Source organism: Syngnathus floridae, chromosome 10, assembly GCF_059516105.1.
Source record: "Syngnathus floridae isolate MCC-2025c chromosome 10, RoL_Sflo_1.0, whole genome shotgun sequence".
Taxonomy (NCBI): domain Eukaryota; kingdom Metazoa; phylum Chordata; class Actinopteri; order Syngnathiformes; family Syngnathidae; genus Syngnathus; species Syngnathus floridae.
In genome coordinates, this window is record NC_142422.1 from 13,551,096 (window position 1) to 13,577,795 (window position 26,700).

Sequence of the window (26,700 nt, forward strand, 5' to 3'; positions counted from 1 at the left end):
AGTTACTTGTCAGTTTGTTTTGGAGCTTGTTGGATTTTGTCCACAATTTAGGGAGCGCGTTATCTGCGCCTCACGGCAAAAGCCTTTGCCAATCACCTGTTATTCAATTTACTCACTGCGTGCTCGTTTGATTTCTTCAGATTTAGGAAAATGCAAAGACACTGAAGCAGAAATTAGACTTAGACAGCTTGGTTGAGTTCAATCACAATTCTTGTTCAAAAAGCTCTGTTTTCAGGAAAGTGCAATACAGCGCTGGGCCCTTCAAGAGCGGAAAGTCTCCATTCAGAAAAGGGCAAAGTCCAAGGTTGTTAGATCAGTTTTATATTCAGTAGCACATTGTGGGCCGGGATTGATGGGCGATGAGTCTTCGGGGTGGGGCAAGTTCGAAGGAGAGTCTGCTTCCATGCGAGTGGTGCTGGTTATGGGTGATTCGGTGTGTTGGTGGGGGCTGTTGGTGTGTGTGTGTGGAGGGGGTTGTTGTCTTCCATCCCGTATCTCGGCCTTGGCGATCATCTTTGGCCGAGTTCTCGGGTGGCTCCTTCTGGCACCAGCTGGTTTTATCTCCACGTGACCTTCCTGTGAACATTCTCCTCCAATCTCGGACATACACTGTCGTACCGCATTCAACCGTATCTTTTTCTTTGTGAGGCCAAGATATTTCCCTCTGTGCAGAACGTTCAGTAGTAATCAAAAACTGGCGTCTAGCATTAGTCAAAACATAAGATACAATCAAGTACTGAACGGTCAAGACGACTGCGGCCGTGTCCATGATTCAGAGAAAAAACATCAGGCATGCATTCCACAGTTCCTTAAGGGTCATTAAGGTATTTAGGCAATATATCAAAAGTCATTTGTTATTTCAAAGTCCTCAGAAATATATATATCAGATCATAAAGTTATAAAAACCTTTCTCATCACCACTTATCAAAAATGTCTAGTTATGTCTTCTTTATTGATTTGGTGTGTAGGTATAATTATATGCTTCAAATGTTTCTTTTATTTATTTAATATGTGAATATACTTGTCTGCTTATGTACTTTATTCAATGAGGTTTGAGCATATCTGTTTTTGTAGCGAGGCAGGACTTTTTGTATTTCGACCTCATTCCTTCAAGCTTTTACTCTATATAATATGAGGTGCTCACGCATTTATTTGGGTATGACAGTCATACCGGTCCTCCGAAAGAAGCTATGACTACACTGCGGCCCGTGAACAAATGAGTTTGACCCCCCTGGTACAAGGGATAGCCTTCTCATTGTTCAGTCACGTATCTTAAATCATGCTTTTCTTCCTTTGAAGCGACTATGTACTTCAAACCCAAACGGCACCGTTTTATAGGGAAAAAACTTGTTGAATCTATTTGTTTTCGACATAATACTACCGCAATCATCTTAAATTTGTTCAGTTTATCAATCCCTTCCATTGTTTATCCTGCAAATGAATCACGTGAATAATGGGTTATTCAAACTTTAACGTTCATAATCCACCTGTTCCCAATTTGTTTGGAGTCTGTATGTTATTGTTCTAATTTTTTACATTTAATACTCTCCCACCTATTTGATCCTATCTTGTGAAGGTCTACAGTTTATTATAAGCTATTTTGAAACTCTTCACACTTGTTACCAGGCATTGGCTCCATCTCATGATGTTGTCTCCCCATTCACTTCATTTCTGCCGAGCTGCTTCTTCTCCTCCGTCCAGCATGTTGAAGACTTAAAAACCATCAAATCTGAAAACACTTAAAATCTCACAATTCCCACCTTTGTTTTTTTTTATTTTTATTTTTTTCTACCTCCCCCCTTTTGACACATTCTAAAAAATGTGTCACAATGGTTATAAAGTAAAAATAACAATGTCCATGGTGACATACCCATCGCTAGCTGGACTTCGGTGTACCTCCAGATGCCATCCTAGCCTGGAATCACCAATTCTCAGTCCCTGAAACTCGACTGGCAGCATCTCACATGGCTGTATGAACAAAAGCCACCACCCACCTGTAGCTGTGCATGCAGCTCTCCGTACAATAAACATCCATAATACCAAAAAATAAAATTCATAATGCTAAAAATAATCCAGACACGGGCGCATGTCAAATGCATGAAATAGAAAATTGGAGCCTGCCGAGCCTGTCATGAAACCGATCACATTTACAAACTCATTATGAAAAGTAAGGGGTTAGTTGTTAATGCATGTTCACAGACACGACACAAAATTCTCCAAGACTGCAGTTGACAACCTACAAAGTAAAGCAAGTTTAACAAATAAAGCACAATCTGCTCCCTGGGTTGCTGTTAGAGGCTGCAATACAATTAGGTAAAACATCAAAACATAGCAAGTCAGCACAAATTCCGTCACATACATTTCGTCTCACTGTCAGGTAAGTCCAGAGTTGTTGTCATACACTGTCTTGGCTCAGAGTCTTGATTGTCAATGCTGGTATAGTCACGTCTGGTCATAATCTTGAAATGGGCCTTCTCCATTGAAGTCTTTTGTTGTCAATGGTGCCCCAGAGTAATCCTAAACCCATATTTAGTCCAAAATGAGCCCTGATCAATCTTGCTTTTTCAAATCTGTACTATCTTTATATTTTTCAGGTGAGAGGAATGTTATCCTCTGCTGTGATCACATCACCCCAACCTTGAATCATGTTAACCATTCACAATACACAAACCCCATCCCAAGTACAGACTTGACATTCACACAGCATTACAGACAAACTGTCATCCCACAACACACACATAAAACATACAATATTAAATTGTAAAAAGAACCCTCCCTATGCAAAATGTTCTCCTCAATTAAAATTTCTCTTTTTTATTTTAAATCCAAAATTAATATCTAATTGTCTGGTCTCCTGTCCTCACATCGTTTGCCAATATGCATAATACTGGAACATGATTGAACTCCCCATTTAGTTTGCTCACATCTCACACTTAGACTATTTGACACTTTGTGTTGAGCTGTAACTTCAATATTCCCACCTTCCCATATTTCTTCCACTAAACAGTTCCATTTTGCTTTCAGTTTAAATTCATCCCTCCAAATAACTACCTCTGGCAAAGAACCCAAAATTTTTTTAGAGCACTCCCTTTTACTGTTACCTTGTTCCTTCATTCATCTCCTCACAAGCATTACTGACCCTCTTAAGAAATAATGATACTGAAAATAATGTTTAAAAAATATACACAGCTTCCTCCCGCCACTTACACTATAACCTTGGATTATCGTTCTCATTTTTGTTAATGCCAATTCTTAGAATTAAAAAGAAATACTTACTCTTGATAATTGAGTCACGCTATATCACAAATTTTGAAAACCTTCTTCCATGTTCCCCCTTTGTACCTATCAAAACCAATTAGAAATATTTTTGCTATCATGATCATCATTGTGGCCCTCACACTTATTGTTCTTGTATTTTAAATAGGCAATTTTTGTACATTTGAAGCCCTTTGAGACTTACTTGTGGGCTATATCAATTTGAATTGCCTTGACTTTATTATTATTCAACTTCTTCTGTATTCCTCTTCCTTTTATTTTAATCTTAACTACTTCCACATAATTCATCTGATTTACTCCATTACACTTTTAACCTCCTAGATTCAAATTCAAATTTCACATCCTCACTTCCAACATTGTGGTAAAATTTTGCAAAGTTTCATTTTTTCCCTTCTAATTTCTTCTAGTTTTCCTTTTTTCTTCTTTTTCTTTTTTTCCACTGACTCAACTCATTTCAATTTTTTTTAACTGTTCATCTTATGCCTACCTATTCCAAAACTCCCCACTCCCCAAATTTCAAATTTTCAACTTTAAAATTCACGCCCAATTTTACAAAATTCTTTCTATATTTTTATCAATTTTCTGACCAATTCAACGCGTTCCAAATTTAAACATAATCTTGTAGCTTTCCCCGAATTTTTATTCAGCCTCTTCGCCTTCACACGCAATTTCTACGGAAATTAATAATTCTAGTTATTATTGTTAATCATCCGTGGCCCTCGTAAGGACAAGCCGCATCAGTAATGGATGGATGGATGGATTGTTAATCCTAACCCCAAATGCCTATCATAAATTGCCATTTAAATCAATTGTCGCAAGGGTCATGTCAATGTATTTGTTATTTAAAGCCCTACTGTATTCTTTTTTAATTAAGTAGTGCCCTGTATTATTATATTGCTGACTATCCAGAATTCCGACTTTCTTATGGCCCCTCACCCCTTCAAGCTGAAATATGCATCCTATAAATCAGTCGCAGTTGATGTGTAATTAAATTCTGTTGTTTTGATAAAGGTCAATTAAGTTTAGCAATTCAGCCTTCTGTTGCCCGAATCCAAATTTTCACTGGTCCAATTATAAAATTTCATTATTTCAGTTAGATTAATTTTGTCTTCGAAATGCTAAGTTACATATAAAAATTTATGATTCAAATTATTTAATTTCTATTGATCATTGTCCACTTTGCAAAGTTTCTGATCACGCTGTCGTTATAATTTGTCAGTGCATCTTCACTGACCATATCTATGTATTTTGTTTTTTATCCCCGTTTCAGTGTCAATAAGCAGCCTTATTATTCCCTCTTTTATCAAAACTCCTCAGTTAAGTCTGCCCCAGCACCCAAACACACTTCCATCCCTTTTGTCCCATACTCCACCAACTTTGTAATGCTTCAGCAGTCTTTAGCAATGTGTCCAGTTTGACTTCATGTGACTCGTGCAAGTCTTTAGCAGCCTCTCCTCTTAGATTCTCATGATGATGATTCAGGGGCTGGACCGTCCGCCCTTATCAAATGCTTTTTTTTTTTGAGTAATCCATCCACCCTACCCATTAACACGGCTAAAATCCTCGTTCCAGTGTTTATCATCAAATAAAGTTCCAAAATCCTTTATAATAAACTGTAATGTAATTTAACAATCTACCAACATGGTTGTATATGCGGTGAATGTTATTGTTCAATCTATAGGTCATACAGCGCCTGTGTTCCAACTATGACACTCCTCCTTGGTTTACCATCTCATAAATTATTGTTGTCAGCAGCGCTAAATGATAGTGCTTGAAAGTGAATGTCTTATCGCCCAATTTAAAACACATGCCGCATTTGAGCGAGTATTTATTCATTTATTTGCCATCCTCATGTTAGCTGGCATGTGTCAGAATTAAAATGTAATTTTGCTTTTAATTTTAAGTCTTTCAAAATTGCTATATCCTTACTGCACCGAGATAAACTGTTAAATATATCTTTAAAAACAAACAAAAACAATCTATGCTCCTGCACAGACTCTTAAAAGTGGCACCCAAATGCCAGATTACAAATCCAACCTCCTCCTTCACTCTCACATTTTTGATAAAACAGCACATACGAAATAATGGCCTGCAAACTAAATATAATGTCGTTGCTCTGGTCCCTCAAAACATGTAACTAGGATTTGGACAATTATTAACCCCCATCAATTATCTCCTCACTAAATTCCTAGCCTGTTAACCTATCTGCATAAAGAAGACATGTACAATGCAGGGGATAAGAGAATAACAAGGAACACCTTAACAATAAACACAAGGAAAACCTAACAATAAACAAAATAAACCCAAACCACAATCAAAACCAAATAAACTCGGCCCATGACCTATGTAGACCAACACAGTACTCCAAATATTTCCCCATTAAAAATTTAAGCCTTTTTGTGTAGAGCACCATTGATTTCTAATCATTGACCTAATTTTATCCTTAATTTAATCCCAATCACGAATGCCCCCTACTTACTTTACTTGGTGTTCTTTTAATAAAAAGTGCCCCCTTGCAATGTCGTTTTTATTTGTTGTTTTTAACTCTAAGTGATTCAAATCTTTGACTTATCCCTACATGTGTCCTTGTATAGTCTTATGTCATAACCAATCAATAATTCCTCCTAAATTTAAAATCTGCAATCATAATTTAATTTTATCCAATTCTACAATGTATGTTCTCTCTTACTCTCACATTTTTATGAGGGCTGGGCACTCTCCTCGTTGGACGAGTTTCTGACCACAACCCTCAGATTATTCTATCATTTCTAATATTTACATTTAACAATGCAAATCTGATAAACCATTGTCTAGCACACCGTTTCCGTGCACCAATTTAACGCAATTCCATCCTTTATAACGAACTGATACACAAAGACAAACATACTCATGAACAAACACACGGGCCCACAACATAGACATGACAATCTTCCCAGCTGATAACAAGGGTGGGTGGGGGGAGGCAACTGAAGTGCGGAGAGCCTCGCCACCAATGTAACCCCCCACCTCTGTCCAAAATATGCATTTGTGCCCACCTGACCGTTTGGCCCAAACTTTAGAGCCGCACCCTTTTGAAAACAAAAATGGTTACAGTTTAACCCCACCACACAATGGGATATAACCTTCATGCTAATTAAATATACATTCTTTATCAAATTCTTGTTAAGCCATTTTTCTGACTCCAACTCTCATGCGAAATCAAAATAAAATCAACAATTTTATACAAATCAACTTATTGTTCTTCATGAACCACAAATCATCACTTCCATCCCATGAACAGCACCACAACTAATCACTCACTTCTTCAGCTGCGCCGCTGTCCCATCTGACAGCCAAGCCTGCTTTCCACACAATATCATCATAGACACACTTCAACAATTATGTAGCGACCTGGTTAACCCAGTTACCCTTCGCCCTAGACAACAATATAAGTCTCTAAGGTCGCACTATTGAGGTCGCCAGGCATCCGTCCTGCTATATCAGCGATGCCGTCACCATTTTTTTCTTTTTTTTTTTCACGAGTCCCGACTCGTATTGGTGGCCTGGCCGATCCAATCGACCCCGACCTTAGGCAACAGTATAAGTTCCTAAGTGTCTACTATTGAGGCCACTCAGGTGCCCATATGCTAGTCACTGGCATCCCACAAGTTCCAGCGGTGTGAGCGCCCTTTGCTGATCAGAAAAAGTCCTCACCACCTTTCTCTTGATTCACCACGACTCGGACATCCCAGATGTCCCTCGCCTTAGACAGCCCTATAATGTTCTAAGGTCACACTATTGGAGTCGCTCGGCATCCGTACTGCTATATCAGCGACGCCTTCACCTGTTTTTGTATTTTTAATTTTTTCCACAAATCACTTTTACCAAGTTCCACACAAACACACTTCTATACAACCACTATTCCTGAACACAGAGCTGAAATAATTAATTTTTGAATTCCGCTTTCACTCCACAATATTGCTGAACTGGGAGAGAGAAAAAAAAAGTTTCCCCCTTACCTTTTGTGCCGATCGGACTGCAATACTGTTGAGCAAGAGCGGAGAAGGAAGAATCCTTTGTGGAGCATGCACTTTCCCTTCTGAAGAAATCACGTCGGATGGTCACCATTTGTTGGATTCTGTCCACAATTTAGGGAGCGCGTTATCTGCGCCTCACGGCAAAAGCCTTTGCCAATCACCTGTTATTCAATTTACTCACTGCGTGCTCGTTTGATTTCTTCAGATTTAGGAAAATGCAAAGACACTGAAGCAGAAATTAGACTTAGACAGCTTGGTTGAGTTCAATCACAATTCTTGTTCAAAAAGCTCTGTTTTCAGGAAAGTGCAATACAGCGCTGGGCCCTTCAAGAGCGGAAAGTCTCCATTCAGAAAAGGCCAAGTCCAAGGTTGTTAGATCAGTTTTATATTCAGTAGCACATTGTGGGCTGGGATTGATGGGCGATGAGTCTTCGGGGTGGGGCAAGTTCGAAGGAGAGTCTGCTTCCATGGGAGTGGTGCTGGTTATGGGCGATTCGGTGTGTTGGTGGGGGGCTGTTGGTGTGTGTGTGTGGAGGGGGCTGTTGTCTTCCATCCCGTCTCTCGGCCTTGGCGATCATCTTTGGCCGAGTTCTCGGGTGGCTCCTTCTGGCACCCACTGGTTTTATCTCCACGTGACCTTCCTGTGAACATTCTTCTCCAATCTTGGACATACACTGTCGTACCGCATTCAACCGTATCTTTTCTTTGTTAGGCAAACTATTTCCCTCTGTGCAGAGCGTTCAGTAGTAATCAAAAACTGGCGTCTAGCATTAGTCAAAACATAAGATACAATCAAGTACTGAACGGTCAAGACGACTCTGGCCGTGTCCATGATTCACAGAAAAAACATCAGGCATGCATTCCACAGTTCCTTAAGGGTCATTGAGCTATTTAGGCAATATATCAAAAGTCATTTGTTATTTCAAAGTCCTCAGAAATATATATATCAGATCATAAAGTTATAAAAACCTTTCTCATCACCACTTATCAAAAATGTCTAGTTATGTCTTCTTTATTGATTTGGTGTGTAGGTATAATTATATGCTTCAAATGTTTCTTTTATTTATTTAATATGTGAATATACTTGTCTGCTTATGTACTTTATTCAATGAGGTTTGAGCATATCTGTTTTTGTAGCGAGGCAGGACTTTTTGTATTTCGACCTCATTCCTTCACTCCCTAACTCATTTGCATATGAATAGACATCAAAGCCTGCCGCATTATATTATTCTCTCTGGCCATTGCACTCTTCTGCTATTGTCACCCCTGCAGGCCCACCCATCTTCGCCGCCACTCAAGCCAGGACGTCCTTCCCCCTGACCTGTCCCAGCGTGCAAGGGGACTGCGTCTCCCTCTACTGGCAAGGCCCCAATTCAAACGAGAGCAAGCTGGTGTACCAACACGATCGCTGGAGGGGCACCACGCTGAACATGGAGGAAAGCCACAAGCTCCAGCTGGCTGACTCGCCCAACAACGCCGACGGCGGGAGCTTCTCTTTTGTCCGCACGCCAGGCCTCAAAGACGGCGGCCTTTACGTCTGTAACGTGCTTGTCAACGACCATATTTTCAGCCAGAGGACCTTGCTGAGCGTGTTAAAAGGTAAAGTATATAAATTAAGGATGCTACTGATATTGTGCAGAGGTGTTTTGTATCCAGGAAAAGAAAGATGACTTTGTTTCCATTTAATGTCTTAAATACTAATGTAGTCAACAAATAGTAGAAATGAACAGAAGACAATCTCTCTGAATGCTTTGGAACAATTTGTCAGGCCACCGCAGCGAGCTGATCGGCATCATTCTTTCAAAAGTGGAGGATGATGATTTACGGAAGCGGCGGTGGTGCGAAGGTCCGAATACCCCGCTTGGCTGGGGGGAGGTCCAATGAGTGCGAAGGCCGCATCTCATGATTCATTTTCGTGCTGCGCCGGGAAGGCTGGCCCCAAATGAAAGCTCGTGTGTGTTCATTATGTTTCGAGCAGCCCCGTTTCATCATGTTTTTTCCCCTGTTGTTTGCTACTTGTCCAAACCTTGTTCAGTGGAATGCTCTGACATTTTGGAAGAAAAAGCATCTCATTACGTCCCCGTTGAGAGTTAGATGAGAGGATTTAGTCAGCTTTAGAGGCAGACATCTAACTTCATATGCGATATGTCAAGTCGTTGTTACACTCCCAACTCTTTGATATTTTCTTCTCCAATAAAAAACACGTCAACATTAAACCAAAGGTGCATTTTGTATCGCACTTGTCCTAAGTGTCGGGAATGATTGGAGCAGGGTGACCAAATGCAGCTTGACTCAGGGTTTATTGAAGGGAAAGGGAGTTGGAAGGGAGGTAGGTGGGGAAACGAAGACAGACGGGATAGAGACTCACGGCCAGCAAACAGACAGACAGAAGTCCACTCGGACACGGAACAGATTCTGACCGTCAGCCTCCAGACAAGACCGGGGGAATATAGAGGAGCAGGACAGGATCACTAGGCGCAGACACAGACAGGAGACAACAGTAGACACCGACAGGGAGAAACACATGGGCAGGGCTTAAATACACAAGGTAACAAGAGGAAGAAGGTGACAGACATTATGGTAATGAAGGAGTGTGGCTGAGGGAAGTTGCCGGCCGAGCGTCTCTGGCACGGCACGTGACAGTACCCCCCCTCAAGGGACGGCTCTCGACGTCCCAAAGCCAACCCCCACACGGTGTTTGAGCGTGTGTGTGTGTGTGTGGGGGGGGGGGGGGGGGTGGTAGCGGAGGCGCTGTGTTTTTTAAGGCCAAATGATGATTGCCGCGTTAAGCACTGCACTTCTTCACAATTTGAGCGGTTGCCCGGCAACATTGTTGTTGCACATCCGCTGCAGCTGTTTCGAGCGAGTGCATAGCCACAACAAAAGTGAATCAAAAGCAGAAATTGTTCATTTCTCATTCTGTGGAAACGCTCCTCATGATATGACAAGTTTTACATGATATGCTTGCGTTTGGCAGAGACACCATACGGGCTCTTTCCCCCCTCGAATTTCAGAGACAAGCAGCTTGTTAATCATCACACAAAAATTAAGTTGAAAGAGAAACCCCCCCCACACCACTCCGATTCTCAAACTGAATGTGAATATAATCTCAAGTCTTCCATCCAATTGTTGTTCTATTTGAGGTGGCCCTTATCTTTAGAATTCCACCGTTGGGGCTTATTTTACGCCTTACAAGAGCCACACAGACACAATAGCGTAGAGAGAAAAAGCAAAGGCATACGTCCCGTTGCGGTGATGGCAGCCTTGGAAGAGTTTACTAATCACAGTCCCCGGCGGCATCCATCACAGCTGCCCAGATATGACGAGCCAATCGGTCACTGTCACATGTTTGCGCCCCCCCCAACCCGCCCCTGCTCCCATACAGCAATCATGTGACGCATATATTTTTACCCCACCTCATTATGTGTATCATTATGTATGATTATACCTGCCGTTCTCCCACGGAGGCTGAAGGTGGCCTGTGCTAATCACATTAATCAATGCTTAAATGTCTGTTTTCATATGACGCCATGGGAGGTTCGGGGGGGCGGGGGGCTCTGGGGAGCTTGATTACGTCCAGATGGATTCTTATTTCACTTTGATGAGACACTAAGCATCAGTCACAGTCAAGTGAAGCATTAGCAGCAAATCACTTTAATGAATATATATTATTGTGACCTCTCCATGGATGGGGCTCTGAGGTGTTTTTTTTGGTTCCCATCTCACGTGGCCGCCCCTGTAGCCCATCACTCCTCATCCATCCTTGGCCTTTTCCACAATCACGCCAGCCATTAAGTCACTTTCTCATCCCGCCTCGCTCCTTTGTCTCACCTCCTCGTCTGATGTGCTCGCCGACTCATTTCGTCTCCTTATTTCTAGCTGTTTGTTTATCCATCCATTCGGTCAGCCGCCGTGTCAAACAAATAACAGCAATGTGCCTTGAGAAAAGAGTGACCCAACTTGCGATATAACCCTCATAAATTCTTTATCCTCTTCAACAAACAACTAATATTATTGCCGCACTGAGAGAGGAGTGCGCCCTCACTAACTTGGTTTCTGTGCAGTGATGGGCCGACGTTTGGGTTCCAAGCTACAGGTAGAGTGCCTGTTCAGCGAAGTTTCCCAAGTCCAAGAGGCCAAGTGGGAGTACCAAAATAAGAGTCAGCGGCTGGCCATTAGGAAAGGCAGGGGCCCGTTTTTCCTCGGCAAGATCTCCACTGTTCTGCCCTTACCCATCACCTCAGACACGGCCGGCAACTACACGTGCACCTTACGGCTCAAAAACGGCCAGACCATCAGCGCCGTGCACAGCGTCAAGCCACAAGGTAACCACCAGAGAAAATGTGGAGAAGTACAAAAACATGTTTACAGCGCGCAAGTCAAACGTAAGAGAGTTAAGAGTTTCTGCTATTAACTCTTTGACCTTGATCTAGATGTGCACCAAAATCATCAGGTGTGTTCATCTTTAGCGAAGTTGTCAGGTGATCTAAATCAGTGGTCCCCAACCACCGGTACCGGTCCATGGTTCACTTGGTATCGGGCCGCCAAGCTGCACAGGAAAGAAAAAAAATATATATATATATATGTATATATATGTATAAAAAAAAAAAAAAAAAAACTTTTCCTCACCCCCCGTGGGTGGTCTCTTTTTCCCTTCAAGCTCGGGTCCTCTACCAGAGGCCTGGGAGCTTGAGGGTTCTACGCAGTATCTTTGCTGTTCCTAGTACTGCACTTTTCTGGACTGAGATGTCAGATGTTTTTCCTGGGATCTGTTTCAGCCACTCCTCCAGTTTGGGGGTTACTGCCCCTAGTGCTCCAATGACCACAGGTACCACTGAAGTCTTAACTCTCCAGGTCTTCTCCAGCTCTTCTCTGAGCCCTTGATATTTCTCAAGTTTCTCATGTTCCTTTTTCCTAATGTTACCATCATTTGGGATGGCTATGTCAACCACAACGGCTTTCCTCTGCTCTTTGTCCACCACCACAATGTCCGGTTGGTTCGCCATTACCATTCTGTCTGTCTGGATCTGGAAGTCCCAGAGGATCTTGGCTTGGTCATTCTCTACCACTTTTGGAGGTGTTTCCCACTTGGATCTTGGGACTTCCAGTCCATACTCTGCACAGATGTTCCTGTACACTATTCCAGCTACTTGGTTATGGCGCTCCATGTATGCTTTACTTGCCAGCATCTGACACCCTGCAGTTATGTGCTGGATTGTCTCAGGACCTTCTTTGCACAATCTACACCTGGGGTCTTGTCTGGTGTGGTAGATTTGGGCCTCTATTGCTCTGGTGCTCAAGGCCTGTTCTTGTGCAGCCAGGATCAGTGCCTCTGTGCTGTCCTTCAGACCAGCTCTTTCTAGCCATTGGTAGGATTTCTGGATATCAGCTACTTCAGCTATGTTTCGGTGGTACATCCCATGTAGGGGCTTGTCCTCCCATGATGGTCCCTCCAGCACCTCATCTTCCTTTGATGCCCATTGTCTGAGACATTCACTGAGCACGTGATCCGTTGGGGCCTTATCCCTGATGTACTTATGGATCTTGGATGTTTCATCTTGGATAGTGGCTCTCACGCTCGCTAGTCCTCGGCCTCCTTCTTTACGGCTAGTGTACAGTCTCAGGGTGCTGGACTTGGGATGGAACCCTCCATGCATGGTTAGGAGCTTCCGTGTCTTGATATCTGTGGTCTGTATATCTTCCTTTGGCCACCGTATGATTCCTGCAGGGTATCTGATTACTGGTAGGGCGTAGCTGTTAATGGCTAGGGTCTTGTTCTTGCCATTGAGCTGACTTCTTAGGACTTGCCTTACTCGATGGAGGTATTTGGCTGTGGCTGCTTTCCTTGTTTCCTCGTCAAGGTTGCCATTTGCCTGTGGAATTCCAAGGTATTTGTAGCTGTCCTCAATGTCTGCTATTGTTCCTTCTGGGAGTGAGACCCCCTCTGTGTGGATTACCTTTCCTCTTTTAGTCACCATGCGGCCACATTTCTCAAGTCCGAATGACATTCCGATGTCAGAGCTGTAGATCCTGGTAGTGTGGATCAGGGAGTCAATGTCCCGCTCGTTCTTAGCGTACAGCTTTATGTCATCCATGTAGAGGAGGTGGCTGATGGTGGCCCCATTCCTGAATTGGTATCCATAGGCCGTCTTGTTGATTATTTGGCTGAGGGGGTTCAGTCCTATACAGAACAGCATTGGGGACAGAGCGTCTCCTTGGTATATACCACATTTGATGGTCACGTGTGCAAGTGGCTTGCCATTGGCTTCAAGTGTGGTTTTCCACTGTTTCATCGAGTTGGCGATGAAGGTTCTCAGAGTCCCATTGATGTTGTACAGCCTCAAGCATTCCGTGATCCAAGTATGTGGCATTGAGTCATATGCTTTCTTGTAATCAATCCAGGCAGTGCTCAGGTTGGTACGTCTAGTTCTGCAGTCTTGGGTGACTGTTCTATCCACCAGGAGTTGATGTTTTGCTCCTCTGGTATTTTTACCAATCCCTTTCTGAGCAGTGCTCATGTATTGATCCATGTGCCCGCTGATCTTATCTGATATTATGCCCGACATCAGCTTCCATGTTGTGGAGAGGCAGGTGATTGGCCGGTAGTTGGATGGGACTGTACCCTTTGATGGATCCTTCTGGATCAGGATCGTACGCCCTTGGGTTAGCCATTCAGGGTGAGTTCCATCCCTTAGCAGCTGGTTCATTTGTGCTGCCAGGCGCTCATGGAGAGTTGTAAGTTTCTTGAGCCAGTAGCTGTGGATCATGTCAGGGCCTGGTGCTGTCCAGTTTTTCATTCCTGAGACTCTTCTCTGGATGTCTGCCACTGTGATGGTTACTGGGTTCTGTTCAGGGAGCTTGCTGTGGTCCTTTCTCAGAGCCACCAGCCACTGTGCATCCTTCTTTTGTGATGCCTCCCGCTCCCATATATCCTTCCAGTACTGTTCAGTTTCCAGCCTTGGTGGGTCTGCTCTGCTATTATTCCCCTGCCACTGAGCGTACACTTTCGCTGGTTGTGTTGTGAACAACCTGTTTATTCGTCTGGCTTCATTCTCTCTTGTGTACCTCTTTAGGCGGCTGGCCAAGGCTTGGAGTCTTTGTTTGGCAGTTTCGGGTGCTTCAGGTATGGGCATCTGGCTGTATTTCTTGGGAACTTGCTTTTTCATTGCACCTTTCTGGGCCTCTGTCATTTGGCTCACTTCTCTCCGTGCTATCTTGATTTTGGCCTCCAGCCTTCTCTTCCATGGTGGGCACTGTTGTGGTCGCATATGGTCATTCTTCTTGTAGCCAAGCATTTCTAGGATCACTGCTGCTGAGGTGTATATCAGCTCATTGGTTTCAGTGATGGTAGCCGTAGGAATTGTTGTCAATGCTGCATTCACATCTTCTAGGAGACTTTCTGAGGGTACTTCACTTAGCCTCTGCAGTGTGTATCTAGGTTCCCGAGCATTCATTCTCACCGTGATCTTGTTCTTCAGGTCAGTTGCTGCCTCGTTCAGCTTGATTGTGCTTATTGGGGTTTCGTACCCAACCTCTGGACTTTTACATGGATTTAACTCGTCTCTGACCTGGTGCTCTGGTTGGCCTTCGCTATGGCATTTGTGTTGTATCTCATCAATCTCGAGGTGTGATAGCAGGTGCCGTTTATGGATATTGGAACATTGAGCTACTAGTTGCTTGGCCGATAGTGTTGACTGTGGGTATTGAAGTTGCCATTGTTCCCGCATTCTCCGCATGTAACCCCTCTCGCTCGGGTTGCTGGAGTAGTAGCATTCCAAAAGATCCTTATTCTCGCATCTCGCCCATTTGTGTCTTGTTCCAGTAGCCCATTTTTCATCAGGGTGCTCTGGTTCCCCAGCACCTGACGCAGACCTTGTTTGTCCGGGCGACGTCTGAGCCGGCATGTCTTTCGTTTCTTGTACTCTCATTATCTCTGAGGTAGGCGGTATCGTTAAGGGTCTTGCCTAAGGACCCACACTGACTGTTGGTAAGGTAATCGCTCATTGCTCATATTGTGCCCCTGCCGGGAATCGAACCCGGGTCTTCCGTTTGTAAGTCATGTCACTTACTGAGTGAGCTAGTCAGCCATAATATATATATTTATATATATATTATATATATATATATATATATATATATATATATATATATATATATATATATATATATATATATATATATATATATATATATATATATATGAGCTGGGCCTCAGTACCTCCCTCTGCAACTGGGTACTGGACTTCCTCTGTCAGAGGCCTCAGGTGGTGCGTGTTGGCGACAAAATCTCCGCCAGCATCACGCTGAGCACGGGGGCCCCCCCAGGGCTGCGTGCTCAGTCCATTGCTCTTCACCCTGCTGACGCATGACTGCACTGCGACCTACAGCGACAACCGCATAGTGAAGTTTGCTGACGACACGACTCTGGTGGGTCTCATCACGAAGGGCGACGAGACTCGGTACAGGTCGGAAGTTGACCTTCTGACCACGTGGTGCAGGGACAACAACCTCCTGCTGAACGTCAATAAGACCAAGGAAATCATTGTTGACTTCCGGAAGGGTCACACAACACACCTGCCGCTGATCATCGATGGTGCTGTGGTGGAGAGGGTGAGCTGCACCAAGTTCCTGGGGGTGCACATCAGTGAGGACCTCTCCTGGTCCGCTAACACCTCTTCACTGGCAAAGAAAGCTCAGCGCCGCCTGTACTTCCTGCGGAAGCTCAGGCGTGCATGTGCTCCTCAGGCAGTCCTGTCTACATTCTACCGTGGCACCATTGAGAGCGTCCTCACCAGTTGCATCGCTGTCTGGGGTGGTAACTGCACTGAACAGAACTTGAAGGCCCTGCAGCGCATAGTGAATACGGCTGGTAAGATTATTGGTGCTTCGCTCCCCTCCCTGAAGGACATTTACACCTCCCATCTCGCCCGCAAGGCAACCTCGATTGCCAGAGATGTGAGTCACCCGGCTCACTCTTTGTTTGACCTTCTGCCCTCTGGGAAGAGGTACAGGAGCCTGCGCTCCCGCACCACCAGACTCGCCAACAGCTTCTTTCTCCAGGCTGTTAGGGCCCTGAACTCGCTACCCCCTTCTGTGTAGCGTGCGGCACTGTTGCGCTATTTTCGGGAATGTCTGCTGTACGCGCAGCACATTTTCCTGCTCCTCTTATTTATTTATTTATTTATTTATTTATTTATTTATTTATTTATTGTTGTGTTATTTATTCATTATTTATTCAGCACGCTTTTGTTATACTTGTTTACTTGTTTGTCTGTTGTGAGCCATGTCTTGTCACCGTGGGATAGGGGGGAACGAAATTTCGGTTTCTTTGTGTGTCTTTGGCATGTGGAGAAATTGACAATAAAGCTGACTTTGACTTTGACTTGATATATATATATATATATATATACACATATATATACATATATATAATATATATACATATATCTATATTTTATATATATATATATACATATATATATATATATATGTATATATATATACTATATATATATTGACTAGCTCAATCAGTAAGTGACATGACTTACAAACGGAAGACCCGGGTTCGATTCCCGGCAGGGGCACAATATGAGCAATGAGCGATTACCTTACCAACAGTCAGTGTGGGTCCTTAGGCGAGACCCTTAACGATACCGCCTACCTCAGAGATAATGAGAGTACAAGAAACGAAAGACATGCCGGCTCAGACGTCGCCCGGACAAACAAGGTCTGCGTCAGGTGCTGGGGAACCAGAGCACCCTGATGAAAAATGGGCTACTGGAACAAGACACAAATGGGCGAGATGCGAGAATAAGGATCTTTTGGAATGCTACTACTCCAGCAACCCGAGCGAGAGGGGTTACATGCGGAGAATGCGGGAACAATGGCAACTTCAATACCCACAGTCAACACTATCGGCCAAGCAACTAGTAGCTCAATGTTCCAATATCCATAAACGGCACCTGCTATCACACCTCGAGATTGATGAGATACAACACAAATGCCATAGCGAAGGCCAACCAGAGCACCAGGTCAGAGACGAGTTAAATCCATGTAAAAGTCCAGAGGTTGGGTACGAAACCCCAATAAGCACAATCAAGCTGAACGAGGCAGCAACTGACCTGAAGAACAAGATCACGGTGAGAATGAATGCTCGGGAACCTAGATACACACTAAGTGAAGTACCCTCAGAAAGTCTCCTAGAAGATGTGAATGCAGCATTGACAACAATTCCTACGGCTACCATCACTGAAACCAATGAGCTGATATACACCTCAGCAGCAGTGATCCTAGAAATGCTTGGCTACAAGAAGAATGACCATATGCGACCACAACAGTGCCCACCATGGAAGAGAAGGCTGGAGGCCAAAATCAAGATAGCACGGAGAGAAGTGAGCCAAATGACAGAGGCCCAGAAAGGTGCAATGAAAAAGCAAGTTCCCAAGAAATACAGCCAGATGCCCATACCTGAAGCACCCGAAACTGCCAAACAAAGACTCCAAGCCTTGGCCAGCCGCCTAAAGAGGTACACAAGAGAGAATGAAGCCAGACGAATAAACAGGTTGTTCACAACACAACCAGCGAAAGTGTACGCTCAGTGGCAGGGGAATAATAGCAGAGCAGACCCACCAAGGCTGGAAACTGAACAGTACTGGAAGGATATATGGGAGCGGGAGGCATCACATAAGAAGGATGCACAGTGGCTGGTGGCTCTGAGAAAGGACCACAGCAAGCTCCCTGAACAGAACCCAGTAACCATCACAGTGGCAGCCATCCAGAGAAGAGTCTCAGGAATGAAAAACTGGACAGCACCAGGCCCTGACATGATCCACAGCTACTGGCTCAAGAAACTTACAACTCTCCATGAGCGCCTGGCAGCACAAATGAACCAGCTGCTAAGGGATGGAACTCACCCTGAATGGCTAACCCAAGGGCGTACGATCCTGATCCAGAAGGATCCATCAAAGGGTACAGTCCCATCCAACTACCGGCCAATCACCTGCCTCTCCACAACATGGAAGCTGATGTCGGGCATAATATCAGATAAGATCAGCGGGCACATGGATCAATACATGAGCACTGCTCAGAAAGGGATTGGTAAAAATACCAGAGGAGCAAAACATCAACTCCTGGTGGATAGAACAGTCACCCAAGACTGCAGAACTAGACGTACCAACCTGAGCACTGCCTGGATTGATTACAAGAAAGCATATGACTCAATGCCACATACTTGGATCACGGAATGCTTGAGGCTGTACAACATCAATGGGACTCTGAGAACCTTCATCGCCAACTCGATGAAACAGTGGAAAACCACACTTGAAGCCAATGGCAAGCCACTTGCACACGTGACCATCAAATGTGGTATATATACCAAGGAGACGCTCTGTCCCCAATGCTGTTCTGTATAGGACTGAACCCCCTCAGCCAAATAATCAACAAGACGGGCTATGGATACCAACTCAGGAATGGGGCCACCATCAGCCACCTCCTCTACATGGATGACATAAAGCTGTACGCTAAGAACGAGCGGGACATTGACTCCCTGATCCACACTACCAGGATCTACAGCTCTGACATCGGAATGTCATTCGGACTTGAGAAATGTGGCCGCATGGTGACTAAAAGAGGAAAGGTAATCCACACAGAGGGGGTCTCACTCCCAGAAGGAACAATAGCAGACATTGAGGACAGCTACAAATACCTTGGAATTCCACAGGCAAATGGCAACCTTGACGAGGAAACAAGGAAAGCAGCCACAGCCAAATACCTCCATCGAGTAAGGCAAGTCCTAAGAAGTCAGCTCAATGGCAAGAACAAGACCCTAGCCATTAACAGCTACGCCCTACCAGTAATCAGATACCCTGCAGGAATCATACGGTGGCCAAAGGAAGATATACAGACCACAGATATCAAGACACGGAAGCTCCTAACCATGCATGGAGGGTTCCATCCCAAGTCCAGCACCCTGAGACTGTACACTAGCCGTAAAGAAGGAGGCCGAGGACTAGCGAGCGTGAGAGCCACTATCCAAGATGAAACATCCAAGATCCATAAGTACATCAGGGATAAGGCCCCAACGGATCACGTGCTTAGTGAATGTCTCAGACAATGGGCATCAAAGGAAGATGAGGTGCTGGAGGGGCCATCATGGGAGGACAAGCCCCTACATGGGATGTACCACCGAAACATAGCTGAAGTAGCTGATATCCAGAAATCCTACCAATGGCTAGAAAGAGCTGGTCTGAAGGACAGCACAGAGGCACTGATCCTGGCTGCACAAGAACAGGCCTTGAGCACCAGAGCAATAGAGGCCCAAATCTACCACACCAGACAAGACCCCAGGTGTAGATTGTGCAAAGAAGGTCCTGAGACAATCCAGCACATAACTGCAGGGTGTAAGATGCTGGCAGGTAAAGCATACATGGAGCACCATAACCAAGTAGCTGGAATAGTGTACAGGAACATCTGTGCAGAATATGGACTGGAAGTCCCAAGATCCAAGTGGGAAACACCTCCAAAGGTGGTAGAGAATGACCAAGCCAAGATCCTCTGGGACTTCCAGATCCAGACAGACAGAATGGTAATGGCAAACCAACCGGACATTGTGGTAGTGGACAAAGAGCAGAGGAAAGCCGTTGTGGTTGACATAGCCATCCCAAATGATGGTAACATTAGGAAAAAGGAACATGAGAAACTTGAGAAATATCAAGGGCTCAGAGAAGAGCTGGAGAAGACCTGGAGAGTTAAGACTTCAGTGGTACCTGTGGTCATTGGAGCACTAGGGGCAGTAAGGCCCCAAACTGGAGGAGTGGCTGAAACAGATCCCAGGAAAAACATCTGACATCTCAGTCCAGAAAAGTGCAGTACTAGGAACAGCAAAGATACTGCGTAGAACCCTCAAGCTCCCAGGCCTCTGGTAGAGGACCCGAGCTTGAAGGGAAAAAGAGACCACCCACCGGGGGGTGAGGAAAAGTTTTTTTTTTTTTTTTTTTTTAATATATATATATATATATATATATATATATATATACACACATATATATATATATATATATATATATATATTTTTTTTTTTTTATATTATATTTTATCGACGATCAATTAATTCAGGCCAAGATGCTCGTCCCGGTCACGTGACGTTTCCCCAGTCGAGCCCGCAAAGCTAGCAAAAATGAGTAAGAATTTGTTTTGAAAAATATAAAAAAAATTGGCGATTCTCTCCCAATTACATCCGTCGGTTCAGGTCAAGACGCTCGTCTCGGTCACGTGACATGTCACCTCAGTCGAGCCCGCGAAGCAAGCAAAAATGAGCAAGAAACAGAGATGTTTGGAAAGCTTCTTCGGAAAGGGAAAAAAGCCCAATGAGGAGACGGAAGAAGAAGAGGCTACGACTTCTAAGAAAAGGAAAGCTGCATTTAAAAGAACATTTCTGGAGTCCTATTTAAAATATGGATTTATCGCCACAGGTGACTCTGACGCGCCAAGCCCACCCTACATAATATGTGGCGACAGGCTAGCTAACGAGGCAAAGAAGCCTTCAAAACTGTTTCCGCACATGGAGACCAAGCATTCTGCATTAAAAGACAAACCTTAACCACTTCGGGTGTCATTGTCTCCAATTACGCCTAGATGGGACCGGCTCGTTTCTGAGAAACAAGCTCAGTGCTCCCACTAATTCAACGTAATGGTGAGTTTTATTTTTATGTCGTTTATACTTGTTTTTATGCCAGGCGTATCATTTTATTTAATCGTATTTATGTATTTATTACAAATGTAATATTTATTTAATAAATGTATTATATCTATATATAAAGGCCGGTCCGCGAAAATATTTCTGACACGTAACCGGTCCGTGGCGCAAAAACGGTTGGGGACCACTGATTTAAATCACTCAAACAGAGCCTCTCCCCTCGCAGTTAATGTGACCCATTCTTTTTGGACAAAATCGTAACTATATTTATGCGACATAATAAAAGTTACCGTTTTTCTTCTCTAGCTGGTACGCGAACAGAACCCTTGGATATCTCCTCCAATAGTTCAGCCTTATTGTGCGGCTGCTTGCGAACGGGAGGAGGTGACAGCGAAATGACCCCCACCCCACCCCCACCCCAATTGAGAGCAGTCCAACGCATCACTCACACAGCAGCCATGGAAGTCATGGACACTCGTGGAGCGGCATGACATCTGAGCAGCCGTTTTTATCAGAGGGAAGGCATCCAGCTCAGTGGCCTAGTGGTAGAGTGTCCGCCCTGAGACTGGAAGGTTTTGGGTTCAAACCCTGGCCGGGTCATACCAAAGACTATAAAAATGGGACCCATTGCCTCCCTGCTTGGCACTCAGCATTAAGGGTTGGAATTGGGGGGTTAGATCACCAAATGATTCACGAGCGCGGCACCGCTGCTGCTCACTGCTCCCCTCTCCCCCAGGGGATGGATCAAAATCACACAGGGTTGGGTTAAATGCAGAGGACAAATTTCACCACACCCAGATGTGTGTGTGACGATCATTGGGACTTTAACTTTAACTTTATCTGGTGATGCCACCTGGGATAACGCTCACCTTTTTACAGCTTTTATGGAAAAATGACAATTTGTTTTATTACATCAGCCCTGGAGGTTTTTGTTGGTTTGTTGGCAGGATAAGGCCAAATCTGCTTCTCGATATGGTAGGTAGAATAAATTTGCACACCCTGGTTCAAAAGCCACATTTTTGGCACACGCAAGAAATAGGCCAAGATTAATCATCTCGAAACTTTTTTCCAACATAAATGTCCTAGCAGTTCGGCTCTAAATCAAACAATGCTACTCGTTGAAGAAACAACTTTTTTTTTTCAGCAGCATGTCAAATTTCTTTCCCAGCTGTTGTTTTTCAGCCGTGTGCATAATTTGCCTCGGAAGCCATATGTTATAAGATTACGTAAAGTCGAACTTCTTAGGTGTGCCACCCACCTCGCCGCTCTAACACCCCCCCATCCTGCTGGAGGTAAAGTAAAGGTGAGGAAGAGGGTGTAAAGCGAAAGAGATACAAAGCCTTTCTGCTTGGCTGCGCTCTTCCTATTAACATTTTGTATCCTATCAGTTGCGCACACTCATCATCTTACTATCAAGCCGCCCTTATCAAATGCTTTTTTTTTTTTTTTTTTTTTGAGTAATCCATCCACCCTACCCATTAACACGGCTAAAATCCTCGTTCCAGTGTTTATCATCAAATAAAGTTCCGAAATCCTTTATAATAAACTGTAATGTAATTTAACAATCTACCAACATGGTTGTATATGCGGTGAATGTTATTGTTCAATCTATAGGTCATACAGCGCCTGTGTTCCAACTATGACACTCCTCCTTGGTTTACCATCTCATAAATTATTGTTGTCAGCAGCGCTAAATGATAGTGCTTGAAAGTGAATGTCTTATCGCCCAATTTAAAACACATGCCGCATTTGAGCGAGTATTTATTCATTTATTTGCCATCCTCATGTTAGCTGGCATGTGTCAGAATTAAAATGTAATTTTGCTTTTAATTTTAAGTCTTTCAAAATTGCTATATCCTTACTGCACCGAGATAAACTGTTAAATATATCTTTAAAAACAAACAAAAACAATCTATGCTCCTGTTAGCCTGCAATTGTCCAAATCAAAAATGTTATTTTCTTTTAATTGTCTTTCTTTTGAACCTCTAAATCGCTCATGTTGCTAACTTAACCTAACCTTAAAGAAAGGACAAACAGGTTACTCCCAATAGCTCCTCATTATTTACGAGTTAGCCCCCCCCCTTTCTTGAACATTCTCTGATCCATGCAGTCTTCCTCCTCACACGCCTGCACCCACACAGGGTGTGCACATAAACGCACACACCGAGCGCGCACACAATCGCACGTACACACACACACACACGCATCCACACGCACGCACGCACGCACGCACGCACAATCCATCTCTCATGTAGCTTCTTTGCCACTTTCTATCGGTCAATACCATTCACAATTTGCGCTTCCACATCAGCATATACATTCCTTCAATCTCACTGCTTCAAACATTCACTGAGAAACTCACACTGTCCCTGCCCCGCCCGGGCCATAGCACCCCCCCGTGCGAGGGGGGGGTCGCGGCATCAATGTTGACCGGTTACAGGCTGGCCATTTCCTGCAACAATCATGATGCCGGCCCACCGCCCGCACAAGCATAGCACAGGCCCACGCGCACAGCCCAGACCCGCGACTACGCGCGAGTGCAGGCACGCTCATCAGTCTCAACTTCTCAAAGGGCAGGCCAACTTTGCTGTTGCGCCCTTCATCATGTTCACATTCGACATCTTTCAATGTCTTCTACACAACATTTGTTGTCTCTTATTCTCATCCTATCAAGCCACCGTTCTAGTAACTTTCTGCCACACACGTCTTATTTTCTCTATTGCACACACGCCCTATTTTCTCTACTGCCACACCTTGCTCATCTTAGTTTCTCTAACCAACTTAAACACACCATTGTACACTTCTCAATTTCCCTATTATCGCTCAAAAGCCTCCTAAACATTCTCCATTACTGATTTCTTCCATAGAACACACATCTCACTCACACACACTGATACACACACCCACTCATGAGGATCCTCTGCGCGCACACACACTCTCCCCCCAATTTGGTTCATTTTGGATATTTTAGCGGTCTGATCTCTCACAGGAGGAACTGTTACCACCGGATATTTTTTGAGGAGGCCTCACTTCCCCTCGGGGATCTCTTTATTAACCCCAGCTATTTGAATACGATCGTCACCGCACCCTTGTCCGCCACGACGAAGCACTAGGTCCCTGACCTATCCTTAGTACGCGTAAGTCCCTGACTTTACCGTACACGTTACACACGTAAGTTCCAAACTTATTCACCGTATGTATCTTAACATCATGCACACCTTATTTGATCTGAACGACAGTCTCCTCTTAAATTTCCTCTTTCAATTTGCAGCATTTCGACTTATAGTAACAGGTATTCTGCTTACCTTATCGGTGATGAGGAGACGTCGTACCAGCTCAACGTTGTGCGCTTATTCCAAACGGTTCGCCGACCGGGCGAAAGAGATACAAAGCCTTTCTGCTTGGCTGCGCTCTGCGCTCACTTAGCATCATTCATATGTTCAATCTGGCACAGGGAACAGTCACAGGTCAGCGCCACCTTGCACTAGCAACGCCTCGCCACATACTCGCCGATCAATTAGCGCTCGCGCAGCCCATGTGATGATGAATGGCTCGGAGGAGCGGTTAATGGTTATGACGCCCAGAGCCAGGGGGGCACTGGTGGGTCCTTTCTTTGACAGCTCAAATTTGTCAGAGGCGCTTGAGTGGAACGCACTTTTGCCAGGTTACGGACCTCCTGCATAAATTACGCATTCATAATGTTAGGTTACGGATTCTAGTTATTGATCTGACTCCAAATTGCGATCAACACTTAACACATAAATTGCTATGTCCTAATCCACACACTGGCGCACCTAACAATTTTGCGAGTTCGTTCTGTCAAAGAGAAGACCAGTAGATCAATTAGACCAAATTTACCAATTATTTATTCCTGACAAAGCGCACTAATACAGGCCTGGGTCCCGGGTCCCTCACACTAAAACTCGTGCGTTTTTGTGACCACCAAAAGACGACACATTCTTCCGGGTTGCCCAGTTTTAAAGAAACACAATATGAATATTAAAGCATGCAAAATATTGTGAGATGATTGGTGGATGGCCATCTCCTCCCCGTCCAGGTGTCGCTGAGGTCAGGCGGTTGGGTTTTCCCCTCGATGCCCAGTCCCATAGATGTGCTGTTGTTCTCCTTTCTCACCGACCTTGAGATTATCTCGTCCGGTACTCCCTGTCTGGGCCTATACACAACACTTCCAAGAAAACAAGTTCATGCAGTTTGCCTGCACATTCCTCGGCCCCCACCAATCCACACGAGCACTTCAATACTAGATATTAATATGATTATAAGTTTAACACAACCTTAAAAAATATGTTTGCAAACTCCCAAAAACACATTTTCCTTTATTAAGCATAATTACATACAAGGTGGATTTTTTTCCAGGGGTGCAACGAGTCATCAATATTGCTCAGAAAAACTTCAGTGGCTTTTTGGTATCATGTCTTGTATTGAGGAAATATCACTCTTGAATATTGGACTTCATCAAAGCATTGAGTAACAATGCAATCAAATAAAATGAAAAGTATTGGACACTTTCAGTGGTGTTATTTCATTGTAGCATTTTCTGGTGTGTTCGACTTGGCCACCCGGGGGCAGTATAATACCGTCATGCAGACACAAAACGGAGAAGACTTTCACAGCTACTGCAAGCAACTCTGTAACAGCTGTCAGTCGTTTTTTTGTTTTGTTTTTTTGTTTTGTTTTTTGCAGAGGCTAAAGACGAGATGCCCGTGAGTATACGTAGTTATATTGTCGGTCTACGTGTATTGCCACACTGCTTGTGTTCAAATATTGGTTGATTAAAGCACCGATGCTGTTTGTTTGCATCAAGGCTAAAGAATAGATGCCCGTGAGTATACGTAGTTATATTGTCAGTCTGCATGTATTGCTGCTCTGCTTTTGTTCAAACATCGGTTGATTAAAGCAGTGTTTCCCGACCACTGTGCCGCGGCACACTGGTGTGCTGTGAGATGTTCAGCTGTGCCGTGGGATTGTCCAATATTAATTATGGAGCGCGTTGCAAACAGGATCACCAAACCACTGGTCAGTTTGCGCAAGGTCTGGCCAGCCACTTGCTAATCGTGCATGCATGGAGAATCGGACAATCTTGAGCTTTCATGTTGCGTCGGTCTGATTGTATTGCATCGGCGCATATTCAGTTCATACGTGTGTTGCTGTGTGCTTTCGCTAACAGTGACAGACGCTATGACGGTTGTGGTGCGTTTGGGTTCCGATGGAAATCAGATAATGCAATTCAACCAGAGAACCTGGATTGTTAATTTTCACCAACATAAAATATACAGTCAAGTCGAGACACCTCAGCTGCTGTCAGAACAGCAGAGCGTCTTTAAATGTGACTTTGTTCTTATTGTCACAATATTTATAGCGCTAGTCTAAAACAGTAAACAAAGTCATGTTGATTCTTTTGGATTTTAATGACAATCACTTTCAATAGTATATTCCTTAGACTGTCTAAAACATTTTTAAAAAAACTCACTTATATTTAAAAAAAGAAATACAATTAAAAGAACATTTAGTATTTAATGTTATTCAATTATTTGACTCTTCATACATATATAGGCATAGGACTTTACATCTTTCGTTAAAATATAACTGATTTTAATATAGAAGCTGGTGTAACACTTAACAGATTTTTGTTGGTGGTGTGCCTCGAGATTTTTTCCAATGGAAAGGTGTGCCGTGAATGAAAAAGGGTTGGGA

At 44.0% G+C, this 26,700-nt stretch overlaps 1 protein-coding gene across 6 annotated transcripts in view; it reads left to right on the forward strand.

Moving 5' to 3' along the window:
* g6fl (g6f-like) overlaps positions 1–26,700 on the forward strand; it is a 52,732-nt gene that overhangs the window by 24,050 nt on the left and 1,982 nt on the right. For 3 of the 6 annotated variants that reach the window (XM_088386699.1, XM_088386698.1, XM_088386702.1), the window contains 2 exons: positions 8,565–8,891; positions 11,357–11,617. In XM_088386699.1, coding sequence (XP_088242825.1) covers positions 8,565–8,891; positions 11,357–11,617 — 588 coding nt within the window. Of the gene's footprint in view, positions 1–8,564; positions 8,892–11,356; positions 11,618–21,291; positions 25,710–26,700 lie in introns of those variants that run through there. The other 3 variants (XR_015860745.1, XM_088386700.1, XM_088386701.1) reach the window with 3 other exon arrangements.